This window comes from Barbus barbus (genome assembly GCF_936440315.1).
Source record: "Barbus barbus genome assembly, chromosome: 28".
NCBI classification, from domain to species: domain Eukaryota; kingdom Metazoa; phylum Chordata; class Actinopteri; order Cypriniformes; family Cyprinidae; genus Barbus; species Barbus barbus.
In genome coordinates this window covers 16314481-16342152 of record NC_136756.1, presented here as the reverse complement: position 1 = coordinate 16342152, position 27672 = coordinate 16314481, and the positions used below count along the sequence as shown (strand labels likewise).

Sequence of the window (27672 nt, the reverse complement as noted above, 5' to 3'; positions counted from 1 at the left end):
ATTGTGTCATATTTCTTTCACTTTCCATAAAGGAAGCATTGACAGAAATCACAAAAGCTCTGATTAATCTTTTCCGTTTTCTTTTCTCTCTTTTATCGCCTTCTGTATTGTTAGGAGCGTATGGCTGAACTTATCAGTAGCTCTTTTAATAAATCCTGGAGTTCTGGCTATAGTGTGACATCAATTTTTAATGTGTGTTGATTAATTGTGTTCATTGTGTGATGGCTGGAGTTAATTGGCTGGAGTTAATTATATTAGGCTATGTGCTTTATGTTTTCTGAAGGAAAACGTGATTGAACCTGTGCAAAATCTGTGTAGTGGTTTGTAGAAAACATGCAACAAAATTAAAATGTGTAAAAACGTGAATTGTGTGTGTGTGTGTGTATATGTGTGTTCATTTATTTTTTCAAAAAATGTGTCTTTGTTTTGAGAATTGCAAGAATAGTTTTGAAAATTAGGCAAACTGAATCAGTTCTAGAGTGTTAGCAATGGAGAAATGTGTTTTGTTTGTTTTGGAAGACTGGGCTTCTGATGAAATGACATGCATATGAATCACCGCTAGATGCCAGTACATGGTAAAGCAGAAATAAACTCATTCGTTATCCGTACATCTGCCATAACAGTGAAATTATTAAAATTTATTAGTCATTAACCGTTTGTAGTATTCAAAGTTTTTTTTTTTTTTTTTACTGTTTTGGGAGGCGATCTGACACATGGTATAATAAACTAATAAACTAATTTAATTAAAAAGAAGTGTCGCATCCCAGTGATAAATCAACCCCACCAATTCATTTTTAGTTATTTATTTATTTTAATTTTATTGATGTTGGGTTTTTCGTTTGTTCGGTTTTTTTTTTTTTTTTGGTACTATTTGTTTTTGTTTTTTGTAAATCACTCCGAAAATCGCAACGCTGCAGATCAAACCGCTCACCAAAAAACCCTCATCATTCATCATGGGCACATAGTTTTGAAAATGCTCGGCGTGCCACACCCCGTCCCCGGTCTCCCACACACACCCCACCACCATCCACTGCCGGATCCAACGCTGCACACTCAGGGAGGGGACTTTGCTTTGGAGACTAAGCTGACCAGCTGGACACCATCAGACACCCACATAGCGAAGCCTTCACTACTGATCTTCACTGTCAGTGAAAGAGATGAAGCAGCGTCTCGCTCTAATAAGAGTGCCATCATCTGGTCAAAGGCGCTGAGGGTGTGAGGGCGCCACAACACCTGACTCCTATGAGGGGCAGGCCGTGCCGTTCTAAGGCTCAGCAGGAGAAGGAGAAGGAGCAGTCTACCCTTCCGTCGCCGTCAGACCGTGTCAAATTTTGAATGGGATTGATAGGGAGGGCAGACGATAGTCCCGCGGCGACGTCACGGCGACGTCACTGTAGAACCAATCTTAGGCGGCGACGTGACGGCGGCGTACGTGAGAAATTTACATAAAAAATGACGTGTGATTGGTACGTCTGAACTATGTACGTCGCATTCCATGACGCCTGATACATACAGATTTTACAGTAATTAGTTAACTAACAAGTGGCAATAATCCATAAGAATTCTACATTTATTTCATGTATTATGTATGTGTGTGTGTGTGTATTGGCTGTTATGTTAGTGTTGAAGTGAATAAATTAAACATGTTTTGAACATTAAAGGCATTATTTTAAGTTGGATGCTAGCCCTAAGAGCCTATTCTCAATTTTTCTTTCTTTTTTGTTCCTTCGTGATCTTGCCTGAATTTTCTTTAAGTCTTTTAACATTATCTTCAACATTAAATGTGGTGCAGAACAAGTTATTCTGGGAAAACATTCTTGGTTTCATGTATATAGCTTATCTATTTTGGAAAATAAGTGTTTACAAAAAGTGAAACAGTAAAAAGTTGATGGTAGAAAGGATTTTTATGATTATTATTATTATTAAATTTGTTACAACAAATGAATACTAACATGGTAACTTCTGACCAAAAAGAGGAGCAGTTATAATAGATGTATGAATTTCTGATGCTCAGGAGGAGAACAGCAAATTCTGAACCAGGGGTTGTCAGCTATGGTCTTCAAGGTCCACTTTCCTGCAGAGTTTAGCTCCAACCCTAATCAGTTGAGAACTCCTGGTTTAGAATTTGCTGTTCTCCTCCTGAACTATTATAATTGTATTTTTGGCATTATAACCACTGCTCTAAATCAGTGGTTTTCAATCCTGGTCCTGGGGACCCACCGCTCTGCACATTTTGCAAGTCTCCCTTATTTCCAGGATTGAAAGCCACTGCTCTAAATCATCAGCAATTTCAACAGCAACCTGAAGGCTTGGATATTAACCTTGTCCACTAGATGGAGCTATAATATAAGGAATCGTTTTAGTCTAATATTATTAATTTGTATTAACTTTGAATGGACATAAATGCATTGATTTATGTAACTTGTGCATTGACAGTGTAATATAGTCCATTTACATGTAAGTTTGTGAAATGTGAATCACTAATATTTGATGGTGGAAAAATAGAGAGTGCTGAAAGGTGTATGTCAGATAAGGGAGAGATACAAAATGTGCAGACTCCAAAACATGAAATGGAACCCCTCCTGCACTACAACAGTGGGTGAAAGAAATAACCAAAAAGATCATAATTTGTATAGACAAGGGGTCTCCAGCCCTGCTCCTGGAGAGCTACTACAGACTTCAGCTCCAACACTGCTCCAACACACCTGTCTGTAATTATCATGCAACCCTGAACACCTTGATAACTGCCTCAACACCTAATTCAAGTATTAATAGTTAATTATCTATTTCATGTTCTGTTTGGCTCAGAATTGTCTAGAAATTGTATTAATGACTGTTTTATTAAAAGCAAATCGTTTTGTTTTACTGTAATGCAATCTCTTGAGTTAGTAAGGATATATTCATTGGCAGGTAAATGTGAAAAGGTAGCCAAAGGAAAGTTATATATATATAGGCATGAAAGTAAATTGGTAAGACTGAGATGAAGTTAATAAAACAATGTGAAAAGTAGATGGCAGAAAGAAAAAATGGTTTTATAACATCCAAAGAAATGCTGGTAAATAGAGTAACAAGCAGAAATAGAAAGGAACATTCAAATATTTACTTAGATTTGATTATACATTTAGTACCTTTGGAAAAATGAGAAAACATGAGACAGGAAAATGGGTACACTGTGTTCAAGAAAAAACTGCAGGTTATGATGAAACTTCCATAGGCTAATAGCCTACATTGAATATCAATATCAAAAGGAGAATATCAATTTACAATTTAAAAAGAAAAAACATAGGAAAAAACACAAGAAAACATAAATATGTACAGCTGAGCTGTACAGTAAATATTAATGGTTTCAAGAGTTCACAATTTCTCTGCAATGAACCATTGTTTATTTTAAGAAATCTCAATAATCATATTTTTGAGGGACATGGAAAAGTCTTCCATAAGTCTCCTTTTTATTTTTATTTTCCAAAGAAGCAAGAAAAAGAAATACTTGTTTGGGACAATATAAACAACCCTATCCCTTTAACCCTCTGGTACTGTTCTGTTCAACAGAGTTGAGTTTGTGGCAAAACCATTTACGCTCCTTGTATTATTTTATTCTATGCTTGGTACTTTTTTTCTACAATAACTTGCATTTGGGAATGCGGACAAAACTTGTGCTGTTGAAATTATTTGTAGCAACTTAAAAACATAGCCAGCAACACATGAGAATGCATCAATATATTTATAAATAAATGGTTAAGGTTTCAAAATAAAACTTTAAACTGTTGGCTGTAGTATTTCTATCATAAATATGTGGCCAAACATTACAGAGTAAATGCAATTAAACATTAGATAAACAATGGTTTGCTCGTGATGTAAAGTTTAACAACAATCGTCAGGCCGTCTGCTGGCATTTCTTATCATACATAAAATACGTAAGTTTATTGTTTATACATTTTGATACTTTATTTCAATCAATTATTATTGCCCCTTTACATATATTTAATTGGTACTAAAAGATATTGTTCACTTATCTTAATTACCAAAAATATATAAATAAAATCTTCAGCAGATGATTAACAAAATAATCATTACTGATAGCCCTAGTTAAAACAATTGAAAATGAACCTGCATTGTTTTGAAATTTGTGATTAGAATAGTATTTTTGTCATATATTTTGCCATTGTTGAATTCTTGAAAATAATAGGCTATTAAAATGACTTAATCTCCTGAAAATAATATTGCATATAGTCGTCAGCTAATGTAGGCTATTCACACATTGTATAGTCAGTTGTGTTAATTAAAATTCTTACCACCATCAAAAGTAAAAACTCAGAATGACATATCCCAGAATATTTTGTGTATAGATTATAATTATTAATTGTGCTTATATTTGAAGTTGTTGTAAATAGCTGTGAACATAACATAAAATTGAGATTTTGATGGTGTATAATTTGTCATTAATCTCCAAGAGAATGCAAATGAAGTCTTTTTTTAATTATTATGTTTGTAAAAAGTACAGAGATGACATCAATGACATACAAGTTTGTATGCAATACACAATTAGTATCAAGGATATAGTCAATGTCATCAGAACACAGGAAAGTAAAATAAAAAAGTTAATGATTGATAAAGAAAGTAAGAAAACTTGGGGAAAAAAACACATGAGGGTAAGATACTAATTTATTTGTGGTGGCAAAGTACTCCTTCTCCGGCGTTGGTGTCACGCGTCTGTGTTGCGACGTACTCCTTCTCCGGCGTTGGTGTCACGCGTCTGTGTTGCGACGTACTCCTTCTCCGGCGTTGGTGTCACGCGTCTGTGTTGCGACGTACTCCTTCTCACACGTAAAAACTACACGACTGCCGACTTTGGTTGGTAATCCATGGCACGGTGCACCCCCCATATTTGACACATAATCCGATGACATGCAGTGAAGGGATAGTCTCTCCGCTTCTCCGTGTCCATCTTCTGCTTGTTCCAATCCCTGATCCAGTGTGAAGAGTAATGAAGGTAAGAGAATACTCGAGCGCTGGTTCCGTAAGCTTATCTGGTTCTGGGTTCTGCTCGTGACAATGAAGAATTTAGGACATTACTGGACTTATAGTTAAGAGTCACGTGATGCCCATCAGACTGAAAGTTTGAGGTTGTTTTTCTAGATTAAGTGACGGTAACTCTGGAAGTGTGAACACTGCATCTATATATAGAATAGTGTAAAAATATTTTTGTAAACCACGGAAGGATTTTGCCTGTTTTTCGTGTTTGTTTTTTTATGTTTGAAGTTAATATGTACCACAGACGTTTCTGATATTAGTTACCACAACTTACATTTTAGCTTAATTTGAGATTTATTTGAGATATCTTTAAAACACAAGTTAACTAAACTTATTTTAAGTCAAGCATGAATACTTTGTTGAAACAATGCATTTTTATTCTATGGTAGAATTTTAAGTCGTGAAAACTACTCACAGCAATCACTTTTTATACAGTGTGGTTGGTTTTAGGTTATTTAGTTCTTTATCAAATCATTAGTTTGGGGTTTCTTTGTATTTTGTATTATTTTCCCCATCTCTAAAAACTATTACTTGTAACTCTTTACAATATCAAAGAATAAGAACAGAAAATAATACAACCTGATTGCAGACACCAGGGTTGTAAAGTGAGAAAATCACTCAGACATGAACGTAATGTTGCCCCTTAAATGAGTTGCATTATAAACCATGTTTTTTTAAAATAATTATTGCATGCGGATTTCAAAATCTTAATTCTTAGTCTACATGGAATATGTGCTTTATGTGAAAAAAACATGAAATTATGACCAGTTACCATACTGAAAATGGTAAACAATCGATAGATTGGCTAAATAAAAAAATGAACAGGTTTAAAAACGATCTTGTATTATAGTAATTTCAAGGGAGGCACTAGAGCCCAAAAGAATGCTTGGATGAGAGCATTTCTGACTCGGCGTTCTTTTGCCATTTTTATTAGTTTTACAATATTTATATTTTCACTATTACTAAAATTAAAATGAAATAAAAAAATACTATAATAGTATAGAAATAATGCTAAAATAACACTGATCAGTGTAAAGAAATCAGATGCACCAACACACCAGTGATCAGTAAATGAAGAAGGGAAGAGACTTTGTCTGATATTAGAACAAAAAGCTTTATTCCACACTATAAATTGGGACATTTTTTTAACAAGCTAGTCAAACCCCAAACCCTAACACCCCCCACCCTTCAAAACGGCTTGAGCAGGTTTTGTGGCAGTTCATTACACTCTTCTGTATGCTACAATTCTGATGTGTGTGTGTCCGTTACATATCGTGAATATCTGACCACCATCTCTAAAAGCACCAGCACAACTGAGACCGCCGAAACCTCCTGAAACTTACAAACGACATTATTGCTCCGATAAATAAAACTAATCTACAAAAGGAAATAAAACGTCACAACGGAGAGAATCCCAGATGCCTGTGTACTGAAACGACAAGTTTCCAAAAAATAATTTCTCTGTATTTATTATTTATTGTATTTGGTGAAAACTGTTAGTTTGTCCTGTGTTGTGGCATTTCTGGCCATGCATGCAGAAGAGACGACCCTTGCTGCGATTCACGAGAGCGTCTCTCCTCCACACCAGAAAGCAACACAAACACAAACCCATGCACCGCTATATTCATTCAGCATTTAGCATATTTATCATTGTTTTAGACAATCACAAACAGTTCGACAGAAGGAAAAAAGCTGTAAAAATACAAAAAAAGTGACCAAATAGTATCATTCAGGACAATAAGTCCAACAAAGAGTAAAATAGCACCGTTGTTACAAAGGTCAGAGGTCATAGGTTAGGGAACAGGGAGGGTCAATTACACATCCAGGAGAAGGGATGGAGGAGGATAGGGTAGGAGACTGGTTGTCTCCCTCGTCCGACTCACTTCCGCCGGCCTGCGTTGGTTGTGCTGCAGGTCACGCACATGTAGTCCTCCTCGGCTGCGAGTTCTGCTGATACTCCCACACATATCATATGGAACCAGCGGTTACAGCAGTCACACTGAACCCAATACACCTAAAGCAGAGAGAAACCGGTCAAAACACATCCAAACACACACAAACACACTTAGTCGCTACATTCACTTGCCCACCTCTTCCCCCTCCGGCTGGAGACAGTTCTCTGCTGGACACTGGGTCATATCCTCTTCAGAGTCTTCTGACTGAGACACATCTGACGCAGAGACAGATGCCGCTTTCCTCTCTCGCCGCTTCTCTGTACCCATCCGCTGCTTCTTGCTTTTCGGCTTTACCCCTCTATCCCTGATCTCGGCCTCCTCTCTGTTCATTCGCCGCTTGGCTTTCTTTTCTGCTGAAGTGATTGCATCTCCCTACAGAGAGAAGTAATTAATTTAAATTCTTAAACTTAAACATTAAATTAATACTTTTTTCCAGCAAGAATGCAATAAATTGTTTCAAGTGACCATTTAAAGAAATGTTACTAAGATTTCTATTTTAAATAAATGCTGTTCATTAGAACTTGCCATTCAAAGAATCCTGGGGGAAAAAAGTATGATTTCCACAAAAATATTATGCATTAAATGTCCAAAGGGATTGAATAAGGACACTCAATTATATTTAAAAAATCCTTAAGGAGTTTTAAACCATCAGTTAAAGGAATAGTTTCAAAAATGAAAGTTGTCGTCATCATTTACTCACCCTCATATCGTTCCAAACCTGTATGACTTTCTTTCTTATTTTGAACATAAAAGATGATATTTTGAAGAATGCTGGTAATCAAACAGTTGATGTTGTTGAACAGTTGATGAACAACTGTTTGGTTCTTCAAAATATCTTCTTTTGTGTTCAACATTAGAAAAAAATCAGGTTTGGAACAACATGAGGGTGAGTAAATGACAACTTTAATTTTTGGGTGAACTATTCCTTTAAACCAACCAGCTCAAACATAAATCACAACATCCACATTTGTTTTGAAGAAAGAAAGCAGCTCCAAAGTAAAAGACTGTACTTCATATGAAACAAATTATGTATTAAAATCAAAAAGCAACAGTACAATATACAATTATTGACTTGTTAATAAGTATACAATACAATATATTTGAATTTTTTTTTGCAAAATATTTGATTCAGTATACATTGTTTGAGTGAGCACTGAATTGATTCATGTATATAATTCATGCTTTATGGAAGTGAGAAGTTGCTGCTTTTGCCATGATTCTCGTATCCATAGTAACAGCAAATTTCTTTTGATTGGTGGATTCAAGGAGGCGTTTTCTTCAGGAATATGGCCAGTGTAGATACCAAACACAAAGCTGAAATCACACTGACTTTTGGCTTCTACAGAAGCATGTAATATTGCTGATTGCTCTGGGTTGGTTGGTCTCAAAGTTTATATATTATACCAATGGAGAAACAGATCTTTTACTTATAATTCCTGACAGTTCTTCCCAATTAGTGACTGAACTTTAACTGCTAACAGCCTAAAAAAAAAAAAAGAAATGCATGCACAGCCTCACACTCCTTACCTCTCTCTGCGGTGAAGAGTGTTTTGCTGTGAGGTAGGGTGGGTGTTCTGTGTGGGATGTGTTTGTGGTCAGGGGGCCAGACAGCAAAAGCCTGTAGAGCTGCTGGGTCTCAGGGACAGAAACTTGCAGGAGCAAACCCTCCACCATCAGTTCCTCCACCTGCGAACTGAGACCTGGAACACAGACACAGTTTCATTTTATAACATAAGCAGTCATTCTGCTGCTTTAACAGTCTGCACAGAAAATATGAGTTTTTCTTTGAGTTTGCATGTGTGAGAGAATGATACAGACCCTGGAGAGGGATACAACGCTGCTCTGTGTAAAACACCGACTGTTCTTGCCCAGAAACACCCCAGTCCTGATACTGAGATGGAGATCCACACAGTGGCTACAATAAAACAATGACTCTTTATTGATGTGTAATAAGCAAAATTGACATAACACAGCGACAACTAAAATTTAAATACTTTTTTTTTTAAGTAATGTAAACCACAAAAAACAAAACAAAATAAATTCTATATTTATAGAATTGAAAACAAAACCAAATTAAAACAAGTCAAATAAAAGTAAGTAAAACAAAACCGGATTCTCACCCTTTTGGAAACAAGACATCAAACTGCTAACAGTCTGTGATATAATGTCTAACCTTTCTTTTGTGCCAAGTTGTCCTGTGGGTCTGTGTAGGTGAAGCTCCTCTGCAATCCTGAGAGGTCAGCGAGTGATCGTATGAGTCTATGGCCTCTCGTGCCCGTCGCTGCCAGCTGACAGTGCGTTCAATCATATAACGAAGAGCATCACCCTCTGGGAGACGCACACGGATCCGCTGCAGTGATGACCACAGGGTCTGGATCTTGGCCAGCGGGGGCTTTGTCGACTGTAGACATAACGGACACAGCCAGGCTTCGGGGTCAAGGGGATCGGAGGGTCCACGTACGCACACGCTGTGGAAAGCATCTCGACACAGCTCGCACTGCAGCATGGCGCCCATGGGTGGTTTCTGACACACACACACTTTGAGAGCAGCGCAGTCCGCTGTAGGCAGGAGCTTCGATTCATTAGCTGCACGAAGCGAGCAAAGCGACTCCAGCTCTTTTAAACGAACCTCAGCCAGAGTAAACATCTGCAAGTGAGAAAAAGAATGAATGAGAAAGAGAAGCTTTTCGTTTATCTGAAATTTTTCTGGAATGTACCATATAGCGAACTCACAGCAGACGCAGAGTCTTTGCTGTCCGAAAGTGCTCTCTCAACATCACTCATGCTGTCCAGCTTCACAAGCTTCTTCTTCCCTGATGACATGCACTCTCCCTTCATCTTCCTCATCATCTTCTTTAAAGAATTGCCCCCTTCCCATCGGGGACACAAGACCTGCACGAGTGACCAGACCCATGAATTATTTCGACAACAACCATTTATTCAAAATAAAGTTTCATTATGAATGAATGTCATGACAATATTTACAGGGCATATTTCAAAACTAAACTAAGTAATAAAAAATATGAAATTACATTTTGCACAAAAACATTTTTTATAAGGAAATCTCCCATTCTCGTTCATAGTGTAATGTTAATATAAAGAGACGAAGTTTGCTTTTATTTTTGAAAATAATTGAGACAGGATGTATATTATATTATATATAATTTTCTTTTTACTTTTCTTTCAATTTGGCAAAAGTTTAATTGCTAGCCTCTAAATCACTTTGAGCATTTAACACATTTTAGAAGTTAATATTTAAACTTTCTATCTTTCAAGAACTAAAAACATCAATTTAAAAGCTTAAATATTTCAACAGAATATTTCTCATTAATGTAATAAGATATGAGCAGTCTAACCTCCAACAGCGTGAAAGGAGAGTTTTTGATGAGGAAGGTTTTAGCAGCCGACTCTTTCCAGGCCTGCACCTCTGATACCAGAACCTTCAGCTGGTCCAGAGGCTCCAGTCGCACAGGAATAGCATGAGCTCTCAGAACCATATCAGAGAGCGAGCTGAGAACCGGAGTCTGACCTCCAACCTGCCAGCACAAACAAAAACACAAATAATCACAAACTACCATTAACACTGCAGAATCTTCAAAAACATGAACATGGAGACGCTACACTAGCGTGTAGAATGCATACAAACTACATAGTTCATATAATGACCACTCAACCTGTAAATCCTCAGCTTCCTGGAGCCATTCTTTAGCCCTGTTCATTGTGTCTTGCAGTAGCAGGCAGTTTGGCAGGTATGCTGGTACCCCATCCACCTGACTCAACATAGAACTGAGCGTCTCTAAACTCTCTGGAGGCCTAAAAGAAAAAGTGAAAACATTAACAAATGTCACTCAACTCATTACACAATCACTTTGTGGTGCCTCCTGCCGTTTCTCAGCACGCACCACAGGAATTAATTCAGTCTCATTCAAGGGCTGCTTTGCATTTCCAAGCCTCCATTTTATCCTGAACTGATGCAAATGCTCATCTGTTGTAAAAAAGGGTAAAAAGTGGTTCCCTAATTCAATCATGAATTGGCTATTGAAATGGATCTTAGGTTTTTGTTTCATACAAAGTCACTCTAATAGATCGTTATAGCTTGAGACTAGAGCTCCCACTGCAATGGCCAACAAGCCGTACAAAACCATGACAATGGTTGACACTTAACTAAGATTTATAAAAAAAAAAAAAAAAAAAGTTTGTTAATGGAGCTTTAATAAATAAATAAAATATAGATAGATAGACAAGACGCATAAATATAACAATAACAAATGTTGACTTTAAATACTAAAATAAGCATAAAAAATAAATAATAAAAATGGTAAAAGCAATATAAAAATAAAAAGCCAATTCAAAATATTAACAACTAGTCTAATTATATGAATACTACTAAAATAACATTGCACATTGTTTGCTGTGTTATTTACATACAGATATTACTAGACTATTTTTTGTTTCACAAACTCAGAGTAAATTAAATGACTCTTTTATGTTAGTTTTGTAGACAAAATAAATTGTGCCTTTATTGACTGATTGTCTTTTAAATGGATGAGTTGCACTGTACAATAAAGGGAAATATTCAAAAAGCAAATGGGGACTCCTGCTAAAAACATCCCAGGATGCACTCTCCAAGTTGGGTGAGATAACTTGAGGGTGCAAAGTTGTAATGTAGTCCCAAAGAATTTCAAAATGGGTTGTATAAATAAATTATACACATTTATAATATTTTCACTAAATATAACTGGATTTTACAGCTCTCTTCATATTTCAGGAAGGGGCTTCTTTATGTTTGAGGGTCTGTGATATCAAACAGTTCATTTCCAAAACAGTATCAACTCCAAAGGGTAGCTTGGATAGACTGATGGTTGTGTTATCTGTGCAAGAGTCTTCGTTCAGTGTTGCCCCCACCTGGCCTTCAGCAGTGCCTGCGCTTTCTCTTCCAACTCCTCTGAGATTGTGAGCAGTTCCTGCAGCCGAGCCATCGTGCGTTCGGTGGAGGGATGCGGTGTCAGTCCGACCCCTCGATCGATCAGCCGGCGCATGCAGTCCAGAGAGAGACCGCAGGGGTTCGATACCGGATCCTCTGCCTGCTGAACTCCGGCCAGCCACCGGGCCGGTTCTAAACACTCCCGCAGCAGTGGCAACTCCGGAAGACACACGTCAAACTGAGAGCCCTCCTCCAGCAAGGACTCGATCTCACTAACAGAATCTGCGCTCACTTCATCAGAAAGAAGCTTCTCACTATGTTGCTGGAAATCCTCAATACTGTTCAGCAGCTCCTGAGAGAGAGAGAGAGAGAGAGAGAGAGACAGTTAATAGCTTGTATTATATAAGCTGTTTAGAGATGAACTGTGCCTCATTAATCTTCAGGAAGATTGCCTGCATCTTACATGACTGTGAGTATGTGTGTGTGTGTGTGTGTGTGTGTGTGTGTGTCAGTCACCTTCAGAAGAGGTGCTTGTGTTAGGCTGCAGGGCAAGTTATAAAGCTGGCGGACAAATGATCTCATTTCCTCCACTGTGAGCTGATTAGGAGAATTACCCCCGCCTGTGCGGTACCTGCAGACAGATGACAACAGACAGACAGACAAACAAATGCATGAAATAATACACAATTCACATCTCATATGCGTTTCAGTCAAACCAAACCAATGTGTGCAGAAAAACAAAGCCCACCACACTGGAAATTCCCCTGAAATGGTAATAAACACTGTGAGCTGAAGTACTTGTATAGTGAGTGTGTAAGGGGTCATTCTTGCACCTCTTTGCACTATTTTTGTCCAAGTATGTGAATAGATGGTTGTCTTTTGAGGGTTGAAATGCACCTCACTGTTTTTTTTCAGCGACTTGCTTCAGGAGCTCTGCCATTTTTAAGGCCGTTAAATGTAATGGTTTCCTCAAATTGTTTCCACAAAAATATTAAGCACCACAACTGTTTTTAATAGGGATGTCTTGGGCTGATCTCAAGGATCGGGGCCGATCAAGCATTTGTTTTTAACGGAACGGTATCGGCTCTCCCAAGCCCAATCCGTATTTTATGTCATGCCAGTGATGTGCAGAAGGTGGCAGTATTCACCTTCCAGTACATTTGTCAACCACCATTAGGAGAAGACTACACGCAAATGCAAATTTTCATCTGCCAATAAAACCAAAAGAAGAAATGAGTGTGATTGACGCGCCAGAGCCAGTGAGGTCTGTTCATACTCGTTTGAGCTTGTGTGTTCGTGTTTAGTATTTGATGCGCACTTTTGTAATGATCACTTCATTTATCATTTATGCCACATCGTTGCCATAACGCATTGTTATGGGTTGCATCTTGCTTCTGATTTGACTGACAGATTGGGATTCTGACACCGTAAGCTTCATGCTTTCTAATCATATCTCCACTTTTTCTCCACCTTTATTTTGCAATTATTCTGCTTATTGTATAAAATACAAGAAGTTTACATCAGTAGCCCCATATTCTACCAATGTCTTTATACAGTATATGCAGATATATAGGCAGAGTGTATTTTATATATGTACACACACATATATATATTACTTGTGCTCTCTGTATACACTGGATTGATTTAAATAACTTATACATGAACTGTGCTTCAAACACTAGGAATTCGGATTGGGACGCGGTATCGGCAGATAATAAATATTCACTTACTCGGATCGGATCAGGGGCACAAAAAAATTAAAAATGTATAGGATGACAGAAGCACCAAATCAGCATATTACAATGATTTATGAAGGATCACGACACTGAAGTCTGGAGTAAATTGCTGCTGAAAATTTAGCTTTGCCATCACTGGAATAAAATGCATTTGAAAATATATTCTAATAGAAAACTGTTACTTTAAATTGTAATAATATTTCACAATATGTATAATTACAGTATTTTTGAATTTAAAAAATGCAGCCTTTGTGAGCATAAGAGACTTCTTTCAAAAACACTTAAAAAAACCTTACCAACCCCTATGTGTTAAACTCTGTTGTAACTGTAGCTTGTTTGAGTAGACTTTCTTAACATTCTTGTGGTTTTGTGTGTATGTACCTGGTCTGCCTCTTGCCATTTAGCAGTTGCTGAGCAACAGACGAGCATTTCTCAGCATCTTGAGTAACCAGCCTCAGTTGACGTAACAGGTCATTTTCTGGGAACGATTTCTCGTCAGACTCCTCCAGAAGGGCGCGAAACACGGTGACATCTACAGCGACAGATAGAGAGAGAGAGAGAGAGGTGCCATTGAGAGGCCAGAAACAGAAGTGAAACTAATGACATGGTACTTAAACGCAATTAACTTGAGTGATGTAACATCTTTATGACTGAAATAGAATATATGTAGTGTGGGACTTTATTGTCCATAAACATTATTGTGAAATGTGGGCTAAATATTAATATTAGCCTCTGCAGGAAAAAAAAAAAAAAAAAGAGGAAAATGTTAATACACTGTTTTGCATAGTACTTTTTTTTTTTTCAAATTTATCATATCATGCCAATGGCTGTGGCATGCTGAAAGTGGCTTCTAATTCAGAAAGATGCTGGTATCGGTTTTGGAAACGTTCAGAATGAAACTCACTGCGTTTCTTGTCAAGCTTCGCTTCCATGACCTCTGTCACTTGTAACGCCCACTCATCATAGGATTCCGCCCTCTGCCGCACAGCATTCATCATGGGGTAAAGGTCATCCAGTGTGAAACGGTAACTGTGTGGTTGAGCATTACATTGAGTGAAACTTTCACCAGAGCTTCACTTAAGAAAACATTTTTTCCAAAGGCACAGCCAACAATAACAACACTATATATTTGAATCTGAAGCACTGATTAGGAGCTGAACCACTTCAGTGATCCAATCAAAATGTAATTGTTTAATCATAATCAAATTAAATAGAGGCCAATCTTTAAATAAGGCCAGCTCTCGTATCTTGTAGCCTGATCATTGAGGAGTACCATAAGCAGAAGTGGAGACTCACTTGAGTGTGTAGTTGGAAACGGGGCAAGAGCAGAGGTCGTGGGCATGGTGTAGACACACCTGGACTCCTGGTCTGCAGGGACAGGTGAGAGCAGACAGGTAACAGGTGGTGCGACACTTTACGCACTGTCTCTCATCATCTGCCAGCAGGTTGTATTCAAACAATTCACAATGAACCACCCCCTATACAAAGAGAGAGAATATCATCAAATGATAATTTATAGATAAGTAGAAAAAACGGCATGTATATTATACAAAATGGCACATTCAGACATTACTAATATCTCTAACCTTTTAAAATAACCAATATAACAGACCACCATTAATTTCGGGTTGTCAGTGTTCATGGAAATCTGGAAAAAGCTATATAATATATTATATAATGCAAGTAGATAAGATAATTTTATTGCACATATGAAGTCCATGAAGTGTGAGGATCATTACAGCATATTTTACTACACACTTACATATCTGTTTGTTTTTCTCAGAGTGAGAAGACTAATGAGCACAGTTTAATAAATTTACACTATAGTGTAATCCACACAAATGGTGTCTCTCACACACAGATTTGACAGGTTTTGTTTGTGTTCTCTCACCATCTTACGGACTTTGTCCCGCAGTTCTCTCTCCTCTTTGATCATGAGCTGCATGTCTTTCTGTACGGCTGATGCCAGAACCACATCCAGGCAGTCGGCTTTCATGGCCATATTACACACCATCTCATCGTGAGAGAACACGCAGTAACGTTGCAGCAGGCGGTAGTGATCCACACACTGACGCCCCAGTGGCATCTGCAAACCAAATTTACAACACAAATCAGGAAAAAACCCCCGAAAGAAACAATTATAAATATTCATATAAATTAAAACTCTGCATACTCGTAGCTCTGAAACCTGCCCAAGAAAATCTACATTAATAACATTGAATGTACAGCAGAACTGATCCTCACCCAGTCCACCGTGCAAAAGTTCACAGCCTCTGCAAAGTTGAAGCCCTGGTTGAAGCCGCTGTGATAGGACCGTGGGAAAGTGATGACGAACTCTCCTGCGCACTGATTGGTTCTATAAATCTAAGAAAGAAAGCCTGTGTTACTCACAGGTACTCCATGTGAGCAAGTGATTATGTGTTTAAATGTTACTCACGGGTACTCCGTGGGCCATGAGTGTATTGGGGTTCATGATTGTGACAAGCTGGTGTAGAAGGTCTGGCTGAGACTCAAACAGTTCTGGGGCCAGTTTCTTCATGACTGCTTCCAACTGCTCAGCGGCAAAACCAGGAGCACCATACCAGGTCTTAGGTTCTCCCCTAATACATACAAACATACAGTCACGGTCTTCACACATACAATACCATTTATTTTATCAAAAACACAGTAAAAACAGAAATATTACTACAATTTAAAATGACTTTTCTATTTTAATGTTTTAAATTGTAATTTTTCCTGTGTAATGATAGTGCTCAAGAAACATTTATTAGAATCGGTGTTAAACTGTGATACAAGTTTTTTCAGCATTATTTGATGAATAAGAAACAGAAAAAGAAACAGCCTTTATTTGCATGAGAAATCTTTATAAATGTCTTTACTGTCACTTTCAAATCAATGCAAAGCATGCTTGTTGAAAAAGTACTAATTTAAAAAAAAGAAAACAATTACAGAACAGTACACAAAGTAACAATCATATCAGTCACAGATATTTTGATATTTTCTATAATAACACTCTCCTAGGTAACTGAATTTTTATTTAGAGCAGAAACCATATCAGAATCAAAACATTGCGTGTGTATGTATGTATGTATATATATATATATATATATATATATACACACACACACACACACATATATATACACACATCTGCCTTTTATTAAGCATATCACTTATTACCAGTGCAGGTAGTTGATGGAATAGCTCCAGTGGTCCTCAATGTGCCAGCAGAAAGAGGAGAAGCACATGCCCACATACAGCCACGGCAAAGTCATGCCACATATATCAGCAGTGACGTGAGTCAGCACTGATGGTGTCATCATGGCCATGTTATTCAGGTTCCAACCACAGCGAAGGTATTTCTATAGCAATCAATCGCAACACAGAAAAACGACATCGGTGAAGAAAACAGGATGTCCTACATATGAATACATGTCGGAAATTGTGAGTAATATCTCAATCTGATATTGCAGTTGTACCTCATCATACGGTGCAATCTTAAACTTTCCACCCTTGATTGGAAAACCGCTTCCAAACTCTTTCGAGGCAATGTCAGCGCCATATTCCACTGTCACATCCTCCTCAATGGTGCCGACCAACCTCCAAAACTCTTTTTCTACCAATTCGGTAGGAACCATCTAATACAAACCAAAAAAATAATAATAATAATTAACATCAATATCAGTGCTTATGTGCTTAAGGTAAGTTCATTGTTTCAAAATTAGGTTTGCAAATATACACTTATGAGATTCAATGTCAGAGTCTCAGTAGGGATTTGTACATACATGAACAGGCATGTTGAAATAGTCTGACTTGAAGGAGTCAGCCATTTCCCCAAAGGATTTCAGAGAATAGTCCCTGCAAGCTTGCTCGAAGCCAAACGCCTCCTGAGGTTTACAGCACTCCTGCAGAAACACATAATAATGAGTCAATCAATTGTTTAAGTAAATCAAATTCTCTAAAAATGCAACATTGACTGTTTTTTGAACAGTGCTGTTCAGAATCAGTTGCTGCTTTTACTGACTTTTAATAACGATCAAACACTCTTATTGTTTACTTTATAACTCACCTGAGCCAGACACTTAGGGCACCTCCAATCACCTCTAGGAACTTCACCGAGAGGCGGGACCAAGCAAAAGGTGTGGTAGCTGTCATCACAACCGTCGCATAACAATAACCGGTCCTCATCGTTCCCCTTTCCACACACCAAACACACATACAGGTCCACCTAAAGAAAGACAGACAGCACTATGATATCCAAACCATGTAAACAAAGCTACAACGTGGCTTTGTGTAGCAAAAACAAAGTAGTTTTTGCTACACAATTTATTTGAATACAGCTTATAGTTATTTAATATTAATAATTTTACCCCACATTACAACTTCACAGTACTCATAAATGTTTTTTTTTTTTTACTTAAATGGTTTAAGGCAATTGGTTTCCTCAACTGAAATGAGTTAAATGAACTCAGCAGAACTTACATTTGAATAAGAAAAAGGGGACGAAATTTACCATGCTTACTGGAGGAGCGGGGATGTTTTTCTTGTAACGTGATTTGCTTTTCTCTGGTTCCGAATTTATCTCTTTTATTTCCACAGGTTCTTGCTTCACCTGTATAAGGATCTCTCGCTCTAATACACACATACAAATGCATTTGTTCATATAAAGACTTAAAGACTGATTTGATTAATAAAGCTGTGCTAATCACTTTACTTTACTATAAATATTACCTAATGAATACTGGCTAATGAGTCATGTGAGGTTAGATGCAAAGTTTAGGTGCTCACCTGGTTCAGGCTTGGCAACGAATGAACCCATTCTCCTCCTGAGATTGGGCCTGTTCTCACATCCCTCACCTCCCTCTGACTTGACACAGCCAGACTACAGACACCAAAATAGAAGCATGTGAGTTAAAAGAAAAAATATCTATTGAGCACCAAGAATGATTTCTGAAGGATCGTGTGACACTGAAGACTGGTGTAATGACTGCTGAAAATTCAGCTTTGTCATCATAGGAATAAATTACATTTTAAAATATATTAAAATAGAAAACTTATTTTAAATTGTAGTAATATTTCACAATATTAATATTTTTACTGTATTTTTTATCAAATAAATGCAGCCTTTGGGAGTATCTTTAAAAACAAACAAACAAAAAAATAAAAAGACTGTAGTTTATATCCAAATGGACATACAGTATGGACCATTAGAGAAACAAAACTGCGACAAATGGAGGCAGAATGTGATTATAAATCTACAACATAGTTGTCCACTCACAAATGGAGTATTCACCTCTGTTTTCATCCTCTTGGCTCGTCTAGCAGGTGCGCTCGTGTCGCTGGGCTGAACGTGAATGTTTTGTCTCTGCAGAAGGTCATGGGGTTTATACTCTTTATCTTCATTTACATCATCCACTGACGTCTTCTGCAGACACTGAAAAAAACAAGAAAAACAACTCAACTGGTTAGATGTGCCCTTCACATTTAAACTTACAGAACATATAAAATAAGAAAACTACAATGAGCGCATGTTAAATTAACGCAGCACTTAAAGGTATAGTTCACTTAGAAACTAAAATTGTCATAATTTACTCAGACTCATGTTGTTTCAAGCCTGTATGACCTTCTTTTTTCCTGTTAAACACAAAGGAAGATGTCAGGCAGAAGGACCAAGCCGCTTTTTTCCAGTGTGAATTAAATTTGATACATACAGATGCATATTAAGATTGTGCAAATAAAACATTTGAGCTTTTTTCCTGTTAAACACAAAGGAAGATGTCAGGCAGAAGGACCAAGCCGCTTTTTTCCAGTGTGAATTAAATTTGATACATACAGATGCAGATTAAGATTGTGCAAATAAAACATTTGAGCTTTTTTCCTCACACTATGGTAAAATAGGGTTTCAGAAGAGTTGCATGAACCCTTTTAAGACCCTTTTTTTGGAGCTTGAGAGCCCATGGAAAAGAGGAGCTTGGACTTCTGCATAACACCTCCTTTTGTGTAGAGAAAGTCAGTCATGAAGAGGGTGACAAAATGATTACCAAACTTAATTCTACATGAACTATCCCTTTAAAAACTGGTGTAGGATTACAATTTTTACTCAGAAATTGTTAGAAAATTTGCTAGAAATGGCAAACAATACTTTGAATTAAACATTACATTTTCCAGTAGAAAGACTGTAATGTTTTTTTTTTTTTTGTTAATCATACTCCAATAATCTTTTGATTTAACTCCAAAAAACTTTGGAAAATAATTTTTACAATCCTTAAAGTGTAATTTAACAATAATTTAGGTCTGTTTTTACCCCAGAGAAATGTTTAAGATTTCAATGTTTAAAAATGCAATGAAAAGTGAAAGGTCATTTTGAGGCCACCTCAGGGTTCTCCACACTGGAAACTCAAACTTCACACACACTTTACAAAATTCCTCTAAATCACCGTCATCATTTCCCTCCACCCCAAAGATAAGCTATACTAATGTGTGAAAAACCTGTTAGCCTGGCTATAAAGAGTGTTACATCTGTGAGTGCTTGCAGGATGAAATCCTCAACATTCCCAGTTACACGGCATCCAAACTGTATGACGCCTGCTACCACTATCAGATTACAGATTAACATACAGACAGAGGATAGAGGGAGGAGAGAGAACAGCTGGAGGTGTAAAGAGATTAGCGTGAACAGAAAGCAGGTCACAGTCTCTGTGGGTTGAGAGGAGGAGGGGGAGGGGGAGGGGAGAAAGAAAGGATGCGGCAGAAGTCAAAAAGAAAAAAAACATAGAAAGAGCAGCAAGTGAAAAAGACGAGAGTAGTAGGTGGAGAATAAAAGCAACAGTGTCACGGCAGGACGGCTGGGGGGGTTGGTAGGGTCAGGACAGACTGAATGCTGTCCATCAAAGAAACACCCATTTGTCACCCAAACTCAAAAATAAAACAAAACACCGGGTTAAAAAAAAAAATTTAAAATAGACACACACAAACAAACTGACATAAGCAGCAAAAGGAAATGTTTACATATCAAACATAAGAAAGTGATATAGAACAGAGAAATAGTGTAAAACATTCATAAAAGAGAAACAAACTGCTGTAATAATATAAATCCATATATTTAAAAGATGGACTGTGTGATTTTCAGAGAGCAGGAGCATATTTCAGTATGGCAGTAAGATCCACAGCGACTACTAAATGAAACATTCATTGCCACAGTACTCATAATGACATCACATCCTGTCCAGATTAAAATAGTCAGATGGTGAAAGTAGAAACATACCTCCTCCAGCCCAGGAGGTGCCACAAAACTTGTCAGTTTGGCTGCAAGGTCAAGAGCCTGATGTGGAAAAGAGCACCAAACATTACATAGAAAATGCCAGTTATCTCTGGGTCAGAGGTCACAACATCTCCAACAGAGATGTCAAGCATTCAGTCAATGGAAAGAAAATTAGTTAGGCTCCAAGCTACTTTTCATATTCAAATCCTCCTGCACGTGATCACTGACTGTATTACAAAATGATTAAATATATTTGAAAATAATTACATTATATACTTCGGTTATATTTTATATGCATTTCTCTATAGTCTATACAATTTGTTGTAATATGTAAATATTACTGAAATTTTACATATTTTATATTATTATCATTGTAATATAAATATGATTAAATTTATTAAACAAATGTATTATGGATTCTTCCATCTATGAAAGGTAGCAGCTTACAGTGTGTAAAATGTTATGAATACCATTTTGTGCATTTTGCTAATTGATATTGGTCTCTAAAGACAAAAGTAATTTGCAACCACATTTAGCAGAAGCTGTGGCACAAAGAGCAGTAACACTAGGAATATTGGCACACAATACAGAAAACAAGTAGCTAAAACTCAAAACACACTTAACCACATATTGCATTCATAAGCACAGCATACTCAATCAGACCTTAATATGGAAACTAATATCTCTAACCCTAAAAGCCCAGCTTTGACACTACAGACTAGTTGTAACCGGACTCCTAATCCAAAACTCCTGCGTGACTGCTGAAAGCTTTATGCAGAGTGTGTGTGATATATTGATCTGATGTGTTTATATGTTAAACTCACCAGCAGGTTCGTCCCAGACTGGAAGAGGTTGTACGGATACAGGATCCTCTCGTAATGGGCTCTCAGGTGGGACCCCACAGCTTTGCCTGGGGCAAACCCCATTGTCATGGCAATCTTCGTCCATCTCCTCTCTCTACAAACTAAATCGAATCCACCCTCCTCTGCAACTAACTGGCAGATTGAGAAAGAAAGTGTTGGACTTTATTGCAAAAAGATATTAAACATCCAATGCTTTTGTTTTACTTGGTCAATAATAAAGAACTCAGTGGTTACATGAATTACTCCGTGACTCATACAGAGATGAGTAACAGGTTTCAACTAACAATATTGAACAGAGTCATTATTGATTAGACATATTGACTTATATAGTCGGATAAAGAAGCCTGAATGACAGACTCACTCACTTTGTTGAGCTGGTACAGATCGAGGATCTTCCGCTCCACATGTGGAATTTTGAGTGTGCATCCTTGTAGTTCCCAAAACTTGGCAATCTGGTCCAAGAAGTTGAGTTTAACTCTGGTTTGAGCCTGTAAGAAAGGGGGGAGGGGGATGGAAGAGCCAAGAAAAATAGAAAATAAGATTCAGCAACATTGCGAATGGTGCATGTTAATTATTAAGCATCTCAGAGATGGTGTTATTTTAATATCAGACATTTCACAAGATCCAAATTCTGCTGACAAGATTGTGACCATTGACTTTACGATGCACAAACATGCACCCTTCGGTTTTACTATATTATCTCATTCACACAATGGTTTTTCAATGGAGGGGATAATATTTGCTAAACCCTGACCCTAAACCTAACCCTGTGACAAACCTGTTGATATCAATAGCTGATTTGACGGATTTATGAGTTTCTCCAAACAGTGGGCACTTCAGATGACCTCGCAAGTTAGTTTTCAGCATGTCTCACTATATTTGTGGAGATATTTTAAAATATTGGGCCCTCACAAATATAGGCAAGTTTGTGCAAACTAGTTTCTAGCTCAAAGCAAAATTGTAAAATTACCTCAAGCTCGTTGAGTCTCTGGATTCTTGGAGTAAAATGAAGTCTGTCAACATCACATGCAAATGGAGGCTGCCAATCCTACACACACACCACACACACAAAGTAAACATACAATACACGGTCAAAACATTATGAAAACATCATTTTAATCTTTAGCTTTCTTATCTTCTAAATGCATTAGGCTTTGCAGGTTTGTGACGTGAATTCATCAACAATGTGTTAGCATGCAAACAAAAACATGGAGCTTTTGATTAAGTGGTGACTGTTTTTCACGTTTACAGATAAGATTTTCATACTGAGGGTACTGGACACTGATAATTTAATCGGACACAAAATTATCTACACAAACAGCAAGTAAATACACATTGTTGCATTAGCCATTTTATTCAGATTACATTAGGCTATCTATATCTTCTTACTAAATATTTTCTTTAAATTATTAAATTTAATTGAAAGGATCTGAAAGACAACCCTGTTCAAATACGACTGGAACTTTGTAGTTTGTGGTCTAGAATGTTGTATGTCTGCTTAACAATGGGTAAATGTGAACTAAAAAGCACACGTTCACTGACACGCAACCTGCTGTAGATGGCTAACCGGTGGAACTGTGGTTTTTATTCAGCCTAGACACCTATATAAAACCTTTTCAGTCCAAGTTTAACACATTTTCTTTGTCTCCTGCCTCCCATAACCACATGCTTACAACTGCATTCAGAAAAACAGCAACACATATGCAATCATGTCTCCAGATACACACAATGTAATTAACAATTTGATTACCGAGACCAGACATTACCCTCTTGGGATCAATAAAGTGTTACCCTTTCTTAGCCAAAAAGTGTCACCTCAGGATGCAATTATCACAATCAAAATGAGCTGCAAAACCTCACATTTAAGCCTCAGAATTCAAACTGTAGATGTTTGCTTTTATACATTTATAATAAGTGTAATTATGTTATCAGCACATAAAAAAAAAAGTTTTATTCAGAACTAAAAAAAAAATCTTGCCTCATAACGCATAAATTGCATATCTATAAAGGCATACCAACTGTGAGTCTGTACAATAAACCACTGTACATAAGATCATATATACAGATTTGTGCCCTACATACGAACAATCCGTATATATTACCTCAGCTACACATAATCAAGGAAATGAAAGTAAGTTCTGTGCATATTAAACCCGTTTACCACATTATCTCCTTGTTTGCTGTTCAGGCAGCATAGTTACAGAAAGACACAAAATGGCCAGATGGTTCATTCACTCCATAGCTCGCAACATGGAGGACGCGCCCGGCCCGAAAACTTCATCTATCCATCAATCCATAGGGTTCGGGACCAGCTTGTGAGTCGAACAGAGCCTGTGAATCACTTCACACGGTCCAAATACTTTAAAACGTGCCAGAATCCAGTGCGCGTCTATGATGGTGTTGCAAAGCAGGAGGCCATTTGGAAAACATTCTCAGCTTTAAAACCCTTGTGAGATTAAAAACCCTACCAAAACATTACTTTGCTGGATATTAATATCGTCACTAATACAAAGCCGTCGTCCTATAATGATGCTTTACATATTTTGCCAGTTAAACGTAATTACGCTTACTCTCAGCTGCCACCTCATGCGTGAATCGCGTCACGTAGCTGCGGGTTTAATAGATCCACATCAAACCCGAAGCAGAACCAGCGGGTCTGATCCAGAGCGAGTCATGGACACAACAGACGGAGCGAGAATGGTCAATAAAAAAGTAAACAGCATTTAAAATAACATAAGGCTAAAATAAAATAAATTATTGTAAAGTAGCTACATATTCGGTCTGTGAGAAACACAAAACCCTCTTCAGAGATGAATAAATTATAATATTCGTGACACTGGGCTCGTCTAATGTTCACTCAACCTATCAATTATAAAGACGCCATCAGAACCACTGAGACCCTTCAAACTGGTTTAGACAGGTTCGGATTCAGATTAACGCCGAAAGGCTGAACCGGATCATTTTGCTAATGTGTGAACTATATTTAGTTGCTAGGTATAAACGGTAATTAATTAATTGCATTATTTTCTAATTCGCACACAACCACTTTTGCAACAGAATGGATTCGTTCTGACCATAATAGATGATATAACTATATAATGATGGTATCATTAGTTTATATTAACATCATCTTTTCATTAAGATAATAATGCAATTAAAAATAAACAAAACTCAACTTATGAATCTGTGTGTTTATAGTCAATGTGCTATGGTGAAAATGAAAGGAAATGTTTATTTCCGCATTGGCAGGTATCTCTTGGTCTCTTGATGTTTTTTTGTCTATCTGTCGACATTAAATTCTCCTTAAAAGTACACGGAACTCATTAAAAGCCTTTTTAATCAAATGATGAGGTAATGATGGGGGTTTCTGTTCGTCAATGTCACTAAAGATGCAGAAGCAACTACAACAGTACTAATAATTCAATATACATAAAAATATAAACAATATTCTATATCATCGATAAACACTGGCGATCTTTAAACTAAAGGGTAAATAAACGTGACGCTTAATCCCGCACTAGAACCGAGCCAGGCCGTTAACTACACGCTCGGCGACCATAAAGAGATATTTTCCTGTATAATATTCACACATCCACGACGTTTGCGGATCCTGGGCGACGTTATTGCGCTCATGGGTCAGAAATCCGGGTCAGGTGGGTCCGCAGGTCGAGCAGAGACCCGGCAAAGCTTCGGAAATTTAACTGATGTGATGCCTATAGCTACACACAAAGCGGTTCGGCAGTGCTGTCACTGCGCCGCCATGTTGAGACATTTCCCTTTAAACCGAGCTCAGAATCACTCCACAGATCCGGCCCGGTTCAGACCGTCCGGACAGCACTCACCGGCGGCGGTCGAACCTTGCAGATCCCGGTTTTCTCGGCGATGGGTCGGATTTTATTGATAAACGCAAACGGGTCTGCAAATTCCTCCAAACTGGGCTCGAACACCGGACACTCGGGCGGTGGGGTAAACTCGGCCGGGCCCCGCTGGGTCATCCTGCAGGTCCGGTTCCGGAGCAGAATCGAGTCGCTCAGCGAAGCGGAGACAGAAGTTCCTGGGATCTGCAACACGGTCTGTCCGTCCTTACTCCCCTAGTCCGGCTAACACTTGAACAACACGAACAATCAACGCGCGCACACACACACACACACACTCACCGTGACGTGACTGCTCTTAGGCTGAGACCACATCCGCTCACAAATCTAGAGACAACGCGAGCGGAGTAGCGTTGAAGAAGCACTTTAAAGGGACAGTTCAGCCGTGATATTTACCGTTTATTGTAACTATTTAAACCGTTTGTCTTCTATATGCGTAACGACTAATGCTCGGAAATACGTTGTTATTAGTTGTCATTATTGCAGACGCTATTCATGCTCAAGAAACAAACTAACATACTCATCACATTTACGTCGCATTCAAAAGGAAAGTTCGGTTTACTCTATAATAAGGTGTTATTTAAAATGAAAGACTCAAATATTTTTAGAATCTTTTTTTATTTTCAAGTAAGTCCATTTTTGTCAAGTTCATGTACAAATAGGGCCCAGAGTAGAAGCAGTAACAAGGCTTTACAAATTCAAAGGCACTGGTGAGTTGTACATTTACGTCAAAACTTTACAGAAAGATTACGTGTGTTCCACACGGTTCCCTGTTAATTTAGAAACTTTATGAGTTCTGTGCATCTTTACATACACTTCTGCCAACAGCATGCGCTCGAAGCCGTCAAGCGCCTCGCTCCGCCCCAGTGTTTACCTCCGCGTATGGATACCTTCAGGTGACAGCTGATAGTGGCCGGGACTTCTTCTTTAAATAGACTCACTGCGGTTGCTGATTGGACGTCTTGCTTATAGAGTGTGACGAATTGCGCGGGGGAGGGGCGTTGTAGTAAAGCGCTTTAAATAGTGGTCTACTTTGGTGTTTTGAAATAAAGGCAAATCTAGTAGCATCTCACTTATGTTAAACTTAACGTTGTAATTATATTTCAATATATAAATAACAAGGCCACGTAAGAGGCTGAGATTCAGAAAGTTTATTGTTTTACATGTAAGATTATCATGTTTAGATTAACATGAATGGACATGTTGAAGTGGAATGGACTGTTTTATTTGAAAAAACTTGAATATTGCATTTACAGTCTGGACCATGATGCTTTCATCGCAAAGTCATTAAAATAATCAATGGTGTACGGAGTCACTGTACATTACATTATAATTTTACTTAATGCATTTTGATGTGGGAGGGAAAATATGTCCACAAAAATGTGGAATACAATTATTGCACTGCAGGCTTACCACCTGTGGAAGAACGATCATTTAGATCCGAATATTTATGTAAAAAATAAAGAAAATGATAAAGATCTTTTTTCCTTTTTTTTAATAATCTAGAATGTGCAAAGTGTTAAAAAATGAGGTCACACTAAATGTTTTAAGTACACCTGTTGAATTGCTCAAAAATATTAACTTTGTTGGGTGTCCTAACTCAAACAGCATATTATATTTACACGGTCATGAAATTTCAGTGCTGCTTTTCAGCGGGAGGAAACGAAATGCCCGTGGCCACTGGTAGTAGATCATATGGCTTGAGCCAAAACCAGTAAATCCTTGAGAAACTCCTCTTTAATTGTTTGAAGCATGGTCCACTTAGCCCCTGCTGGTAGATGCTGAAATTACACAACTCTGGGAGAAAATACTTTGTTATTTTCTGCCATTCGAAGCAGCCTAGTATTCTAATTTTTGCATGCTATATATGAACATCACAAAGCGGTTTAAAAAAAAAAAAAAGTATAAACAGATAAAACATTAACTTTCAACCAGTTATGAAGTGTTTTTGCACAGAATATTAAAGAATCATAGTAAATGCCCCCTAAAGGCTAAAGCTTCACAACACTAATAAATTCATGCATTTA

At 37.7% G+C, this 27672-nt stretch overlaps 1 protein-coding gene across 4 annotated transcripts; it reads right to left on the bottom strand.

The window, feature by feature from the left end:
* Window positions 1–6125: 6125 nt before the first annotated feature.
* Window positions 6126–25945, bottom strand: LOC306848545 (lysine-specific demethylase 5B-B). Of its 4 annotated transcripts, none has more exons than XM_079383160.1 (28): window positions 25613–25945; window positions 22741–22818; window positions 22136–22258; window positions 21732–21902; window positions 20911–20967; window positions 18925–19080; window positions 18435–18528; window positions 18160–18278; window positions 17716–17874; window positions 17432–17551; window positions 17126–17284; window positions 16827–17008; window positions 16084–16246; window positions 15891–16010; window positions 15538–15732; window positions 14943–15124; window positions 14551–14675; window positions 14028–14178; window positions 12427–12541; window positions 11892–12262; window positions 10661–10799; window positions 10343–10522; window positions 9720–9878; window positions 9160–9633; window positions 8805–8901; window positions 8514–8686; window positions 7122–7358; window positions 6126–7045 (listed from the first exon to the last, which is right to left on the bottom strand). In XM_079383160.1, exons 1-28 carry the CDS (start codon window positions 25763–25765, stop codon window positions 6911–6913), a joined length of 4587 nt encoding a protein of 1528 aa, XP_079239286.1. In that variant the 5' UTR covers window positions 25766–25945; the 3' UTR covers window positions 6126–6910. The 4 variants fall into 4 exon arrangements, with proteins under 4 accessions (XP_079239286.1, XP_079239288.1, XP_079239287.1 ...); XM_079383162.1 differs by having other exon boundaries at window positions 18940–19080; XM_079383161.1 differs by having other exon boundaries at window positions 18169–18278; window positions 25613–25939.
* Between the last annotated feature and the right edge of the window lie 1727 nt (window positions 25946–27672).

Excerpts from the sequence above, each read along its gene's own strand:
- LOC306848545 (XM_079383160.1), bottom strand. The coding sequence starts at position 25,765 with ATGACCCAGCGGGGCCCGGCCGAGTTTACCCCACCGCCCGAGTGTCCG. Across the intron at positions 12,263-12,426 it reads CACAAGCACCTCTTCTGAAG|GAGCTGCTGAACAGTATTGA; the intron begins GTGACTGACACA and ends TCTCTCTCTCAG. Across the intron at positions 8,902-9,159 it reads CAACTTGGCACAAAAGAAAG|CCACTGTGTGGATCTCCATC; the intron begins GTTAGACATTAT and ends GTTTTATTGTAG.